This window comes from Syngnathus leptorhynchus, chromosome 11 (assembly GCF_054491065.1).
Source record: "Syngnathus leptorhynchus isolate UIUO chromosome 11, UIUO_Slep, whole genome shotgun sequence".
In the NCBI taxonomy this organism is placed as follows: Eukaryota; Metazoa; Chordata; class Actinopteri; order Syngnathiformes; family Syngnathidae; genus Syngnathus; species Syngnathus leptorhynchus.
This window is the reverse complement of record NC_141205.1, coordinates 8324885-8340190: the sequence shown is the minus strand read 5'-3', so window position 1 is coordinate 8340190 and position 15306 is coordinate 8324885. Positions and strand designations below refer to the sequence as shown.

Here is a 15306-nt window from a genome sequence, read left to right as displayed (position 1 = left end):
TTTCTCATGATTGCTTCAAGGTCATGGCTGCCATTGCTGTCTGCTTCCCTCAAGCCTGACTGACGGACCGCCATTGTCACTGATTGCCCCGCCCCCAAATCATGACATCATAGCGACCGTGAGCCCTAAATATCTGAGATAACACACAAACGGACCTCTTTTGTACCTTTTTAGTGGTGTCACCTTCTTCGAGGAGCTGATAGTCAACGTGACGTGTTCTAAATAGATCGTGCCACCCGTGGAGACTTAACGTGATCATTTTTGGAAGAGGTGCCTTGAAATGAACATAAGGGTCCTCCGGCTCGTTTTGGCTTGATTTTGCCATCATCTTCATATTACCTCGTTTCAATCCAACAAAGTGGGGGGAGAAGAAAAGAAGAAGAAAAAAATCAATCTATGCAGACGTCAGTGTTGCATGAATTAATTTCACTCACCATCTGTATTCAAAGTGTCAAAGCGGACAAAAAAAAAAGTGAGATTATGAAAGAGACTATGCACCTACAGGATATTTTTGTTAATTTTTAACTCATGGTGCTCCTGCTGCAGGTGCTCGATATAAATGGTGTCAGTGGGTCAAGGGAGTTGCTTCTTCTGCCGCTGAGTCATCAACATTAGCGGTCGACAACTTTGTACATATGTCACGAGGGGCACTTTGCGATCAATTAAAGAACCCCAAAGAGGATGAAAAACTATAAATACAACAATTAGGAAGAGTTGTGCTGTAGTAGATGTTTTTCCTGAAAATTCCAGCCACCAATACACCTCGAGCCCGTCCGTCTCTTCCACATCTCCTAAACGTAGCGACCTAGCTGTCCCTCTCAACGAGGTGGCCTCCTTCAAAAAATGTACACATACAGTATATGATAGATATGCATATATTATACATAGAGAGAATCTATAGAGTGTGTCTATATGTGGTCGGAAAATGACAAGATTAAAACATAAAAAGGTTTTCTTTTTTTACCAAAAAGGATGGGAGGGGCTGAGAGGTGTGTTATAAGTGTTTGTTTGTTTTTTTGGATATCTAGAGAAAAATCCTGAGCGGAGAGATGAACAATCCCTGTCTGAAAATACAAACAGACAAAAAAAAGGAGAAAGAAGAAAAAGGAGGAGAGCAGAAATGCTCATTTATTGAAATCTTTATAGAAAAAAAAAATTCACATTCCTTTGACCTGTTTTACATTCCTTCCACTGTCTTTGTGCGGAGGTTTTCAAAGTGTGAGCCAGAGGACCACTTGAGAAGAAAAAAAAAAAAACAATCTATTTTTAAAGCTGTGAAGATAATTGTTGGAGAATTTTTTTTTTTTTTACATGTATTGAGTAGAGACTGCATGTTCAATTTTAAAAATGTCGCCTCATTTAAGAGATTTTCCACCTCTTTCCTCCTGTTAATTTCTGCAAGAAAAATGCTGTGACAACTTTTAGGCTTAATTGTAGATCATGTTTTATTTATTTATTATGTATTTTTTTATTTTATTTTTTTAGGGGAGGCTCACTGTTCCACACTTTGAAAACCTCATGCTTTCACACTCAGTTGGCTTGTGGTGACAAATCAGATCAAGAGGAGGAAAAAAAAAAAAAAAAAAGAGAGAGAGGGAGCACTTTTGTCCAGATCTGGATTTTCTTTCTCGTGACTTTTCTTGTTTGGTCGTCTCGTAAACGCAAGTGGTGACATGTTGTTACACTTTAGTGGAAACTGAATTAGACTGTTACTGAACTCCATTTCTCCCCCCCCCTCTCTCTCTCTCTCTTCATGGTGTCCTCCTCTCTATTGGCCAAGTGTTGGTTGGTACTATATATATAAATATAAATGTATTTTTCCAATCTTCCACAATTAAGGCGTCATCTGCTTCCTACGTGAAGCTTCCATCGTCTGTCACTGACCAAAAAAAAAAAAATCTCCAAATTGTGTTTATGTTTACAACTACAAGACAAATATAATCATAAGTTTGTGTTTTATAGGGAGGAAGACAATGGAGATAGAGGAGCAAAAAAAAAAAAAAAAGAGAAAGAAAAATCAATCAATAAATAAAATCCTCTGACTTTACCATCAGGAGGACTGAGTATCCTCTCTTTTCAGGTCCTTATCCACTGAATACTTGAAGTAGGGGGTTCTCCTACCGTGAAATATATCATTTGCATTTCAAATGTGCCCATTTGTGCTGATTTATTTATTTATTTATGTATTTATTTTTAACATTACGTGCCAATGGGAGTGTAGATGGAAGGAAGTATGCAGCCAGATGCCTCCAGAAATGCAGAGCCTAAAAACAGTTTCACTTTGTTGTTGTTGTTTTTTTTTAACTGTAAAAAAAACAACATTTATTGAACAAATCACTGTGACCAATGCCAGAAACATTTTATTTCTTTGTATTAATTTTTTTGCATTTTTTTTTTTTCTATGATTTCCGCTTGTCACCGATGCCAGTTGGAGGCTGTACTATTTGTAAAAGTCAATGTTGTTGAGCTGTACAGTTACCGACCTATAGGAGCAAGTTTAATGTGAGTGTCCAGCATGCTGAATGATTCCTCGTGTGAGCGTGGAGCGTCATTCCTCACTCTTGCATCGTGGCGGTGTGATGTCGGTGTTTGAGAGTAATGTACGTCTCACTGTGTTAAAACTCCCGACTCCCTTCCTCAGTAGCCAGCCTGTTCAGTTTTGTGAGAGTGCAGCATGTTTTTAAGATTGCTGGTGTAAACGTTACTCAGAATAAAAAATAAAAAAAAAGAGCGCGTGGGTGAATGCGTGGCCTTTTATGATTTGTACGGCAACGAGCGTGGGTGCAAGTGCGTGTGCTTAAAATACGTAAGAGGAAAAGTCATGTAAAACAATTTAGTAAAGGAGGAACCTATAAAAGAAAAGTGAAGCATGGATCCTCTGTGATGTTTCCTGTTTTTAAAGCTAGGAGGACTGCTGTCGTCCTCTGTGCCCTGGTTTGCTATTGTATGTGCTGTAACCGAATATTACTATTGAGTGTTGACCAGCTTGTTTATATTCATCAAATAAAAGTGACTTTCTTTCTGTCAACGCACTTCATTAAATCCTTAACATGACTCCATGTTATCATTTTATTCTGATGCCATAACATCCACGCCCATGCCCAGAAATGTTTCCATGCCCGCTGCTTTGAAAAACATGTCTTGCTTTTTTTTAATATTAAATTTTTTTTATTGTTGTTATTGTAAAGTTCTGCTGTTTTTTCAGTGGGGCATGAATTAATAAAGTCAAGTCAAGTCAATCTACTAAATTAACTTAGTTGCTAAAATTGAACTATGAACTGAACAAGTTCATTTTAAAATTTGTAAACTGAATTTTGAACTAGTTTGTGTCGAAAATGAATGTTCCCAACACTGGTCCAAGGTTATCCATTTCCAACCGTTTTTTGTCTTTCTACCTTCTGCCTTTCTTTTTCCTCCTTTGGCAAGCTCACACAAGAGGGTTTTCATCTGGGAGGGAAGCCGGAACAGATGAAGACCCTGAAACAGCTCTGGCAAGCCGCCAGGGGTCTGCACCACGTCATGGTCAAATGTGACCAGAAGAAAACGTTCTCCAGTCCTGCCTTGCTGTTTGTCGCCAAGGATGAGGCACAACGAGGCCATGAACACATCCGAGTACGGAGACTGAGGCGTGTTTCCGTCTCCTCCGTCGAGCGCTTCCCGATGCCATTCGTTCGCCAGCCTCAAAGCTTTGCGAGTCAGGACGAGCACCGCGAAGCCTCCCAGGTTCTTCATGTGAAGCAGCTGGGAGTGAAGCCACGGAAGGGGCCCCAGCTTGACCTGCTCCATCCTGCTCCACTGGTCCACAGACACACTGAAGCCCTGACTCTTGAGAAAAGAGCCCAAGCCACAAACCTCAGAGATGCCGTCGTGTACATCTGGCGAACTCAGGAGGACTATGTGACCTTTTCTGCCGACTTAAAAAAAAAAAAGAATTAAATGAATAAAGGCAAAAGGGTTGGATGTTATCTAGAAATGTAAAAGATAATATCAACGCTTACTCTGCGTACATCCTCTTCGGAAAGATCGTCTTGCCAATTCTGTGAAATAAGATGAATGATATTCAGCCACATACTTTGAAAAAAATGACAATATTAAAAGCATATCTTGAACCTACCCTTGACAGAGTTATGGAGAAGACACAACATGAGTGCTGTCAAAGTGATCAGCAACAAAGCAGCCACAGCCAGCAGATTCCAGCGCCACCTGGCCGCTGCAATGACAACAACCAAAACAATAAAAGGGAAATCTGCACATTTCATATTCTTTCCATAATATATGCAAACTTACTTTGACGATAGCAGAACGGTCCGAGGTGAAGGTCCCCTCTCTTTAAATGCACCTGTGCACAAACATCAAAGTTCAAACTGACCAGAAAGAAAAACTCCATAGCTAATTCAATGCGGACAATGGATTAAAAAAAAAAAAAGCCTTGTGAATGCTTGAGAAAATTCTTTACCATCACACATGGTGACAGCTGCAGATTGATGTCTTCAAAGACACCTAATTTCACCTGCAGAGACACCATTTTTAAAACTAGGGTTAGGGTTTCAAAGTAGGGTTTAAAGGGTTGGATTACAATTGGAAGAGATTCATATACACATTCACACATACATGGACAGACAGACAGGAAAACATACAAGAATATATGTAAGGTGATATCTTACCCATTGGCCATTCCTGTTTTGCTCCCATGTTGTGTTTTCCAGCTGCTGCCGAAAGCCTTCAATCTCAGTGCACTGGTGACCCCCATTCCACCCACAGGGCCACACTTCCCCCTCCAGCCTGCAGGGGACAGATAAGTTCCACTGCAGCATCTGCCCCTTGTCGTTCATTCGACCTTGACCCACAGAGACGGTCAGGTTCTGCCATACGTTCTTCTGAAGGAACCCTGATGGTGAGGTCCAAAATTAAAGATGCATTTTATTTCCACTATTCAATAAGATGATCCGATTTTTAGGTGAGTTTTTTTTTTACCCATTTTTTTAAAGGGGCAGCTCAGAGAGCGTCTCGGCTTATCGTCGTCATCATCCCAAACCTGCCAACGAAAGCATCGTTTATGTCACACATACAGAATAATTTGCCATGCGTGGACATGTTTGAAATTGAACTTGCAGTACCTGGAGACACAAGCAGGAGGTCACAGAGTGCAGTGGGATGGTTTTATGCTTCCAAATCTAAAAGAACACATAATATCAGAAATCAACCATCCATTCATCCATTCATCCGTGCATCCATAAAGAGTCACAGTCTGCTGTGCAACGCTGACCTGGCATCTTCCATCTTCTTCATACTGGAGGCACACTCGGGTCCTTCCGGCAAAATTCAGCTCCACTTGATTTGTTTTCTGGTTAATTACGCTGCTGACTGTTGGCACTGGAAGGAGGAGTTCATTGTTTATTTTCCTCCAAACAATGTCAAGTTGAACATATGTGCGCTCACTCACCGTAACACTCTTTGATGGATTTCTGCAGGTTTTGGGAGCAAACTGCAGAAAGGTGAGATGAGTCAGTGTCATAAAAATGTTGTGGGCAAGTTTAACATGTAGTTCAAACCTTCATTGAGAGAAGGAGCCACTACTTCTCCAATAGGACGCATCTCTTTGGAAGGGTAAACATACAGAATACTGCCAAAGGTAACTCCAGATGGATTCGTAATCACCAAGGATACCTACAGAAAATGGAAATACTATGACCATACTCTGCATTTATTGGGACTTTTATTAAAGCCTTGAAAAAAGAAAATACCAGTAGTCGTATTTTACATTTGCGATTTTGTGTTTTGTAGGATTGACTGTGAAGGCCACTCTCTTGCATGCTGGAAAAGTCGCTGGCGTTTTGTAACACAATGTCACGCATTCTGCTGCAGAGTGAGAAGAAGAACAACAAAAGTAAAAATAAATAAAGAAATACATAAAAAAATAGGAATCCCTTCAAATTGATTTGCCACCTATTGACATTGTTGCGTCCGTTTCAGTGTCAGGACTTGACTGGAGCCTTTTCGCCACGTCTTCAGTCACATGGATGTCGAGTTCAGCTTCAATCAACAGACAAAAGTTGCACGGCGCCGTGTCCTTGCAGCAGAACTCCACTTTGGCTGTCACCTTCCGGACGTCCGTTGCATCACTCTCCAGGATGCCGAGCGGCGACTCAGCCGCCACTGTGCACTCAGAGAGACCCTAAATAATCAAATCACTTTTTGTTCAACTAAACACGACAAATTACACAATTAGTGAGTAAATAGAGGGAAGAGCATTTTTTTCGCTACACGCTAATTACGACTGTCGGCTTGTCTACACAACAGTGACTCACTCGCATTGTTTGTGTGGCATAGTTTTCACTCCATTAACATAACATTTCTTAGTTGTAACAAATAGAGACAAACTGCATGACAATACATCAGTGATAAGTGAACCACAATATAGCGGGGGTTATATACTTTTATAAGGTTTGTGTTTGGTGGCGCTCTGTCTGAGTTCTCGAATATAAAATATGTGCCTTGGCCAAGTAAAGTTTGGATAACACTAGCGGACGATTTGAAATGCTTACCTGTGAGCATGTGACTTCCGAGACGTCATAATCCACCCAACCACAGGCCGCTTTATGAAAAGCCAGCAAAAAACAACAAGCAGGCCAACGAAAAAGAAACATTTTGCCAGAGTCAGCATGAAGAGATTTTCCTTTCCATGTGTGCACTGGGAGTGTCACTCGTTGTTTTCCACTGTGTGACTTGAGATTGGAGATTAACAAACTGGCTCTGAGTCAATACAAGCGGGATCTGCTTGGTTTCACTTTTATCTGGGGAAAAGGGTCACACAAAAACCTGACAGGTAAGGAATTTGCTGTCTATTTTACGCTTCAGTTCAGAAAAAGAATAGATAGTCAACTAACACAAGTTGTTGTAGCTCCAGCAGTTTAGATCAGAATTGTGGATACTAACACATTTGAATATAAATAGATAGAAAGCAAAAAAAAAAAAAAAGGTTATTTACCCTTTTGTAATCCATGATAAACAATCACGGCCGAGGAGAGGATTCAGTGTCCGCATTTGATTAGTCGTGGGAATAAACTGGAACGCAAGAGAACTCATATACACACCCTCTCTGCCCTTTTTTTTTTTTTTTTTTTAACTTTAAGTGGTTCAAAGTCCATGTTTATGAAGCATAGAGCAGCTCCACCCTTGTAAGCATCAATAGCGCCTCCTCGAAATCTTGGCAACATAATGGTTTTAATTAGGCAATGGCATTTCAGTCTTAGTTGAAAAACCTGTTCATCGCGTTTTTACGTCATGATTCTTTTTTTTTACGAGACAAACCCTCGGAGAAAATTGCTCGGGACTGGTTGGAGCACATATTGTTGCATGTGTAGCTCACCTGAAAGGACTTTGGAACCAGGGTCACAGTTTGAATATCGTTTGAGATAAAAAAAAATAAACAAATAAAAATCTGACAGTGTAATAATGGGGCGTGTATCAAATGTTGCATATTGTCTCACCTGGTCCTGCTTCCACCCACATTTGTTCACCAGTCATTTATACTGTTTGAATGACCCATAATTAAAAAAAGACTACACCCCGTGTGACATTCAAGTCACTTTCACGTCTGCGATTGTTTCATTAAATGAAAATGGGCACTAACCTGATTTGACTAACTGCTATTGTATTTGTTGATTTTAGTGTTATATGTTGCATAATTATAAGTTATGTTCATCAGAAGTATGAATGAAAGTGTCACTAGAGCACTCATCATTCTAAACAAATATAAATAATATATATAAATGATATAATAATGATCTAAAAGGGATTATCGATTTGATTCATCTTAATATTTGAAAGAAAGAGCATGAACTCCAGGGTTTATTGTTTATGATATGAAGAATATATGCTTTTCACTTGGCCATAATTCTCATGAAACATATCTGGAAGCCTGGCTCTTGATTAAATAGAGAGGACAGTGAAATTGCTGAGCTGTGATTGCAGCGCTGACTCAGCAGGCGTGAGCCAGCAGGGCGTCATCACAGCCGGGGAAAAACTGTAGTCAGCAGCCACGGATCTAGGAAACAAAAACATTGTTAGTGCACAAACTGACTGTAAGCCTTTCACAAAATTACCAATATATTATGTAAAAATGATAGTTACCTGGAAACTATGACTTCCTGGTCTTCGATTTTAAGTGTTGGCGTATGTGTCGGCACTTCTTCATAAACTGCTGGCTTTTGTGCTGAAAACAAAATAAGAGGGATCAATGAACTAGTAGAACATGAACTCATGCATATCAAACTTAAGTACACTCGAGGATAAAAGTAAACAACTAAGAATGTGGTTTCACAAGTTTGCACTCTCTCGTTGAATTTGAATGTGCGTTTGGGAAGCAAGAAACAATCACATTCAAACTTCCCTTGCCAGCATATATATATATATTTGTTTTTTAAATCCTGTTCCAATTGTTTTGGTAGCTCAAACACTTGCCATTTGAACAGAGGGTGGGGAAACTTTTAAAACTATATCCACAGTTGAGAAAAACCTACCTAAAATTCCTCCAGCATTATCATCTGAAGGCCGCTGTCGTAAAACCGGCCAGAGGAATTCTTCCCCGGCGCTCCCATGATGCAAGATGATCAAGCGGGTTTCTCCAACTGTGATGTCGACTTCCAAATTCCGTTTAATCACTGTCATACTATGAAAAGCATTTTTTTATTCAGCAAAAATCAGATGCAAAGTTCAGTTCTAAATCAAGCGGCCACTTTCTTAAAGCAAAATCACCTTCCAAAAATCACTGTCTCATCCTGTCCTGCCTGCCACGGTATCATCTGTCCAACTTGTCCATCATTAGCAGCGACGCCATACTTGTTAACAGTAATCATGATGTCCGGATTGAAGTGGACAACTATTGTGCGGAAGCCTCTTTTTCCATCCAGTGCACCGTTCACAGAGAGGCCTAGTGCAGAAGAGACGCACAATAACTTCATTTTTGATTTCTAATCAAAAGGAACATTCTGGCACGTTGGACTGACCTGTACTGGGGACGTGAAGGAGTCGAAGTCCAGTTAAAGCGGTGATATCAAAACACAGTGGAAGAGACTGATTCTCAGCCGGCAACAAAAAGCGGATTTGAGGTTCAACAACTGTAAAAAAAAACAAAAAAAAAACAGACAGTGACAAAAAGAGACGTCGGTAATATCAAAACACAGTGGAAGAGATTGATTCTCACCCGGCAACAAAAAGTCGATTTGAGGTTCAACAACTGTAAAAAAAGCAGACAGTGACAAAACGAGATGGCGTATTAAAGGACAGAATTGTATCACGCTTACCAGGTGTTAGAGGAACCAAGATTGCAGAACGGGTCTCCAGGTCGGGCAAAGCAACTGCAACAACACACACAAATGATGTTATGTCTTGTAAACAAACAATTATGTATCTTTACTAAAACACCATCTTTTGATGGCACTTGATCACATCATCTGATCTCATGCTGCTTGCCTGACAGGGATCGGGTTAAGTCGTTGTATGAAACGCCTTGGCCTTGAGGTGCGGAGATACCTGGAGAGCAACAATCAAACTTGGAATGAAAGACAACAATGACAAAACCAGTAAAAGGTAAATATATATTTTGGAAAACAGTAGCCACAATATTAGGATCATCTCGGTCAATATGATGCAACACATTGCAAATGATAATAAAACACATTGAATGGTGCCTCGAAAATAGCAATAGATTAATTTGATGCTTTTTGTCACATTTATTCAATTCAAAGCACGTTGTCGTGCTCATTCAGATGTGTGTGTGTGTGTGTGTGAGTGTGTGCATTGGCCACTTGGAGGCAGGATCTTACTTGGTGTGAAACTGGTGGTACACCATATTTAGTAAGTAATGTGCTAGTCATAGTATTGTAACAAATATCACAAAAATAATCTGATTAAAATTGCTATCCAAAGACATTATTTTGGGGGCAAAATTAGCTTTTAAGTTTTGTTAGTACTTCAGCAATCATTTGTTGTAATATCTTACCATGAAAATGTGGAGAACCTGTCAGAGATTAGCAATTAATTCATGTTTTTTTATATATATATAATAAATGTAACTTTGTTCAAGTTTTTAAAAAGATGAAAAAAGACATAGTGAACATGTGTTAGTTCAGCAATCATTTGTTGTGACGTCTTACCATAAAATAGACCTGTCAGAAAAAACAAAAAAGGCTATATATATATATATATATATATATATATATATATATATATATATATATATATATATATATATAATAAATGTAACTTTTTTCAAGTATTTAAAAAAAATGAGAAAACACATGGAGAACATATTGTCTTGTAAGTCAGTTCACCAATCATTTGTTGTGACATCTTACCATGACGAAGTCTTGTACCTGTCAGAAAAAAAACAAGAAAGAAATTAGTTCTTTTTTTTTTAAAACGCAACACATGTCGTGTAAATGTTGTCATCATTGGTACTCATGTCATACCGTCTGGTAATCCGCTCCTGCCTGTAGCAAAACATTTTAATTAATTTTTTGATGCGGGCTTGCAAAAAACTATTTGGAATGCTTGTCTATAAATAACAGAGTCATTTGGAATCACACAAATAAAAATACATTTAGATTTCTTATTTGCTCTAGACACCTTGTGAAAGACGTCAAAAGGCGTCAAAAAAACAAAACAAAAAAACAATGGACCGAATGCTATCATATGGGAAATGATACTACTATTACTCATTCTTTGCAGAAGACAAAGAATATATGAATTCTGTTATACATATTATCAGTCAACATGTGTTGCTTCACCGTTGCTATTTAAATATCAATTTCTTAAAGGGTTACATATTGAGATATTTACCTGAAACAGGTGTGCGATGATCTGCAAAGACAGAAGACAATTTGTTGAACGTGTTGCATTGTATTTTAATTCACATGAATGATACTCACTGAAACGAGCTCCAGTGCCTCCGAAACCTAGACTGCCCGGAACGCCCATCGGCATAGAGCCCACGCCGGACCTTGTAAATACTAAACCGGGACTCTCGGGAGGCAGGGGACCTTCCTCGCTGGGTTTGTGAAGGACCTCCGTCTTCTCCTTTTTTGGCTTGGTGACCACCATGGATGTAAGCGGGGTCACAAAGTTGTACTTGAGTGACAGCCTCAAGGTTTCATTCTTCATTCTCTCCTTTTCATCTCCTGAATACTGCAACCTATGATGAAGATTGCATGTGTTTATGGATACATATAAGAAAATGGGGTGAGGACAATTCACATCTTTTCAACCAAAACAAATCTTTTCTTATTTTTTTTTTGACAGCCCTATTAAAAAGTACTGACTCTTTCTCCAGGAGTTGTTTGACTGTCAGGTAGGCCCAAACCCTCTGGATATTGCTGTCCGTTGACTTTGTTGTGCTGTCCTTCTCAGAGAAAATGATACTGGTGTTTTTCTGCGGCATAAGATCGAATTTTGAGTCCGAGTCACTTTTAGACAACCCCAGCTCACATGACACTCACCGAAATAGCCAGGACACGCGGGATGAAGGCGTCGATGTTGTTGTCGGTGAGCTGACCGGCCACCACGATCTCGGAACCGTTGTAATACTGACTAAAGTTGGTCTGGGTCAGATTGGTGCCACCGATATAGATCATCACCACATCTGTCAAAAGAGGAGTGGCCACCTCGTCATAGAATCCCTGTTGGAAAAGACAGCTTTTTATTTTTATCATGTGTGTTTTATCAAACACGGACCCAAATAAAGATAAGGGAATTTTTAATATGGAGGATGCAGTTTGAAAAATGTACCTTCAGCTGCAAATCGGCATCAGCGTCAGGATAAATACGGCGCGCGACACCGTTGTTCAGCAAAGACAGCTTCTCAAGAAAACTAAATTCAACATCAAAACCAAATCCAAGACAGTAGAGTGGGAATTTGTTTTGAATGGCCTCCATCACATTGGAGTATATAGAGTCCAGATCGGTCACACCTGGAGACAGGGCAGCAAAGAGAAAAACACTTTTGTTTCAGAGAGAAAAAAAATCTGACAATGTGAAATGACAATAAACAATCTCATTTTAGAGCATTTAAAATAAAAAACACATACTCTACACAACTATGTGATTTTAGTCAGGAAATAGCCTACTATAATATTGAACATCATAAAAACATATTTAAATTGAACGCAAACACTTTGCTCATCATGATTGATTCATTTCCTGTGTACTAACCTGAGGTAGGATCTCCATCCGTAAGGAGTATGAGGATCGAAGCTGAACCTTTCCTGGGATTCTCATTCAACATTCGTGACCCATCCAACAACGCATCATTAATATTTGTACCTAAATGAGGCAAAACAACATCAACACAACACTACTTTGAATGGCAGAAGCACACAGTGGTCAAAAAGAAAAGATGAAACTACCTCCTTGCTCTCTGATCTTCCCTGCAAATTCTTTGGCGCTTTTTACATGTTTTGAGTTGGCCTGAACAAGTTCACGCTTCCAGTAAGACACTCTGCTATCAAAAGTGATGAGACCAAAGAAATCATCTTCGGCCAGGTCATTCAGGATATGGAGTAACGCTGTGCGGGTCTGAGACAGTTTTGAATTTTTAATCGTTTGGTAGTTTTAGCCCACTAAAAAAAAAAGAAAAAAAACTTAAAAGCCAGTACCTGTTCTATTTTCTTGCCATGCATGGAACCACTTTTATCGATGACAAAGACAACATTCTTTGGAATGCGAGGAAGCTCTGACGGCGCAAAGTGATGGACAAAATATCCACTTGATGTCTGATGAGAAAAAAACAAAATTGAAAAAACAATCTCTTGAAGTATGTGACATCATATGCACAAAAAAATAACAGAAAAGACATGACTTCCCAAATAGACATTCTGTTGTCCATGTGTACCTAATGAATTGTCTGAAAACTAGATTCAATATTGATGGTTCCTTTTACCTTGACGTCCCCCAGTGAGCGGTTTCTGTTGACATCATAAACTATAACCAGATCTCCGTTCATACCCTCTTCTCCACAACTTTCACATGATTTCTGTTGGTCCACTGTCGGGTAGAAATTAACCGTAGCCTGCAAAGGTTCAATGCAAAAATCAGAAAACGAATAAAGACGAACTGTGAAAGAAAATGTCTTTTTTATTACAAGTTCTGTTCTAATATAAACACTAAATATAAATATAACACTTATCCAATCAGCTAGAGCTTTTGTGCTAAGAAAAATATTAACAAATTTGAAAATAGGATTTTATTTATTTATTTATTTATTTATTTATTTATTTATTTTACCTGTTGGTCTGAATGTGTTTTGGTGATGGCGTCAGCCAGAGCCCCTGTGCTCAGTCCTCCTTTAACATCGATGAAACTGATCCCTGCATTTTCTTGTATGTGCACATCCACCTGAAATTTGGGATAAAGAAGTCGGACCAACGCGGCGATGTCGGCTTATTGAACAGACTTACAGATTTAAACGGGAGACACACACCTTGAAGTCTTTGACGGGCTGCATGGGTTGAGCGTGGATCAGCAGCTCGTACTTGCCGAGCGTGCGTTTGAGTAGTTCCTCGTACGTGAGTTCAAAGGTCACCTTTTTTAGAGGGGCCACCGTCACTGAGGTTTTAAACTCCTCCAGAGTCCTCCCAACTGAGCTGTGAAGGGTACACAAAAAACACTGAACCTGCCCTTTCATTATTTTCTGTTATGTTCAAAGTAGGGTTTAAAACTCGGGTTATGGTTTCAAACCGAAGTTAGAATTTTGAAGTAGGGCTTCAACTAGGGTTAGGGTTTCAAATGAGGTTTAGGGTTTTGACTGTAGGTATCACTTTTAATAATCCTGTATTGTACCTGACGATACCAGCACTTTCACCGCGGGACACGGCGTCACTGTACTGCTGCTGAGCCGCTTCTTTGGCCTTCACGACACCATCATACATCTGGCCGTCGATAAGCCTGGAGGGGGTCAAGAAAAGTTCAAGGTCATTCCCTAATTGTCATGTTTCATTTGCTGTGTACATTGTGTACATTTTATCGTTGCTATTTTTGTTTTGCTTGAATGACTGTGCTGTTACTGATGTGACCACCTAGGGGGCAGTATAACGCAGATATACATACTGTGGAAACTGCTCCTCAGTAAACTGCAACATATTCATTTTTTCACAGATAAACAAATATATCACATTAAGTCTTGTTTTATTATCTCCCTGTGTTGTGTCTGATTGTGTTTAACTACACATTGAACTTCACCCACATCCTGAATTTGCTGATGAAGGCATTCTTGGGAATGCGGACATGGAACTCTATTTCTTGGGACTCATCCTTACGATTGACCACACGGCTGGTGATGACGGTGGTGGCGTAACGGCTGGTCACAGTGCAGTTGATGTTAAAGCTGTAGATATCCCAGTCATTCTGTGAAAACAGTTAGGGAGGGGAAACAAGGCCTCATTGGTCTGCCGGTCAGCTGAGCAAAGATCAAATTGTTGTGGCACAACAAGAGCGATGTGGTGAACATTAACTCTTATTGGTTGAAGGGAAAACTCCCCGATTTCTTTTACCTTTCACCGAGCGTAGGCCGAAGCAATGACTTTATGTCGATACATTAGACAGCAGGTGACACATAATAATTGCGTACACACGATAATACGTCAATTGTGAGAAATGCCTGTGAAATTTACAAAACAGTGTACAATAATAACCAGGTGGAGAAAATGCAATTAAGTCTTCATTTGCACCATTGATTGTGGGTGTTATGTCTGTGTGTGTAGTTGTCATCAATCATCCTACCTTGGGTTGCGTGATGCCAAAAGCCAAAAGTAGCCCAAAGATGCTGACTTGCAGCACAGTTCTCTCCATGGTGGCGCCAGTCCGAGTGGAGCCAGGAGATCCCAGAGCTGCCTCTTGTACTCAAACACAGCCACCCATGTAGTCAGCCGGCATGTGTACATAATGTCACGCTAAAGGGCAAACTCCTCTAGCTCCCAGGTTCAATTCAAACAACTTCTGACCACTTCTCATCATTCTCACCAACTGCAAAAAAAATTCAAAGCTCAATTTGGCTCTAAAAATGTAAGAAAATATGGTGGGGAAAAGATCAGGTCTGACCTGTTCTGCAAAAATACAAAAAAATTAAAGGCAGACCTAGTGATACACTTTGTGTACTGAGTATCGTTGACCTGTTGTGCAATTCCCAGAAGCAGAATGACCGATAAAGAGTTTACCATAAATGGAATTGTGTTAACATTACAGCCTGACTAAAGTGCCGGTTCATGCAAAGAAAATCGATGATCCAGGTTACTCGTGTATTATTTGTTTTAG

General features: G+C 39.7%; 2 protein-coding genes across 11 annotated transcripts; both read right to left on the bottom strand.

Annotated features, from left to right (window-relative positions):
- Positions 1-1080: 1080 nt before the first annotated feature.
- il17rc (interleukin 17 receptor C) lies at positions 1081-7679 on the bottom strand. 4 transcript variants are annotated; one of them, XM_085923657.1, is made up of 15 exons: positions 6989-7679; positions 6546-6794; positions 5947-6175; positions 5762-5856; positions 5553-5667; positions 5444-5485; positions 5267-5373; positions 5118-5174; positions 4975-5035; positions 4665-4888; positions 4457-4510; positions 4288-4339; positions 4115-4210; positions 3999-4037; positions 1083-3914 (listed from the first exon to the last, which is right to left on the bottom strand). In XM_085923657.1, the coding sequence occupies exons 2-15, from the start codon at positions 6645-6647 to the stop codon at positions 3289-3291; spliced, it is 1899 nt and encodes a 632-aa protein (XP_085779783.1). In that variant the 5' UTR covers positions 6648-6794; positions 6989-7679; the 3' UTR covers positions 1083-3288. The 4 variants fall into 4 exon arrangements, with proteins under 4 accessions (XP_085779785.1, XP_085779784.1, XP_085779783.1 ...); XM_085923656.1 differs by having other exon boundaries at positions 1084-3914; positions 5762-5859; XM_085923659.1 differs by lacking the exons at positions 6546-6794; positions 6989-7679 and having other exon boundaries at positions 1081-3914; positions 5745-5856; positions 5947-6045.
- Positions 7680-7816: 137 nt separating this feature from the next.
- On the bottom strand, positions 7817-14944 carry itih3b.2 (inter-alpha-trypsin inhibitor heavy chain 3b, tandem duplicate 2). Of its 7 annotated transcripts, XM_085923649.1 has the most exons (25): positions 14776-14944; positions 14240-14400; positions 13837-13941; positions 13478-13640; positions 13282-13392; positions 12938-13066; positions 12654-12770; positions 12405-12573; positions 12211-12321; positions 11788-11969; positions 11499-11678; positions 11322-11431; positions 10932-11194; positions 10843-10863; positions 10473-10493; positions 10359-10376; positions 10004-10021; positions 9475-9534; positions 9306-9359; positions 9206-9238; positions 9009-9119; positions 8758-8932; positions 8523-8671; positions 8134-8215; positions 7817-8047 (listed from the first exon to the last, which is right to left on the bottom strand). In XM_085923649.1, exons 1-25 carry the CDS (start codon positions 14842-14844, stop codon positions 7933-7935), a joined length of 2727 nt encoding a protein of 908 aa, XP_085779775.1. In that variant the 5' UTR covers positions 14845-14944; the 3' UTR covers positions 7817-7932. The 7 variants fall into 7 exon arrangements, with proteins under 7 accessions (XP_085779775.1, XP_085779778.1, XP_085779776.1 ...); XM_085923652.1 differs by lacking the exon at positions 9206-9238; XM_085923650.1 differs by lacking the exon at positions 10004-10021.
- Positions 14945-15306: the final 362 nt, after the last annotated feature.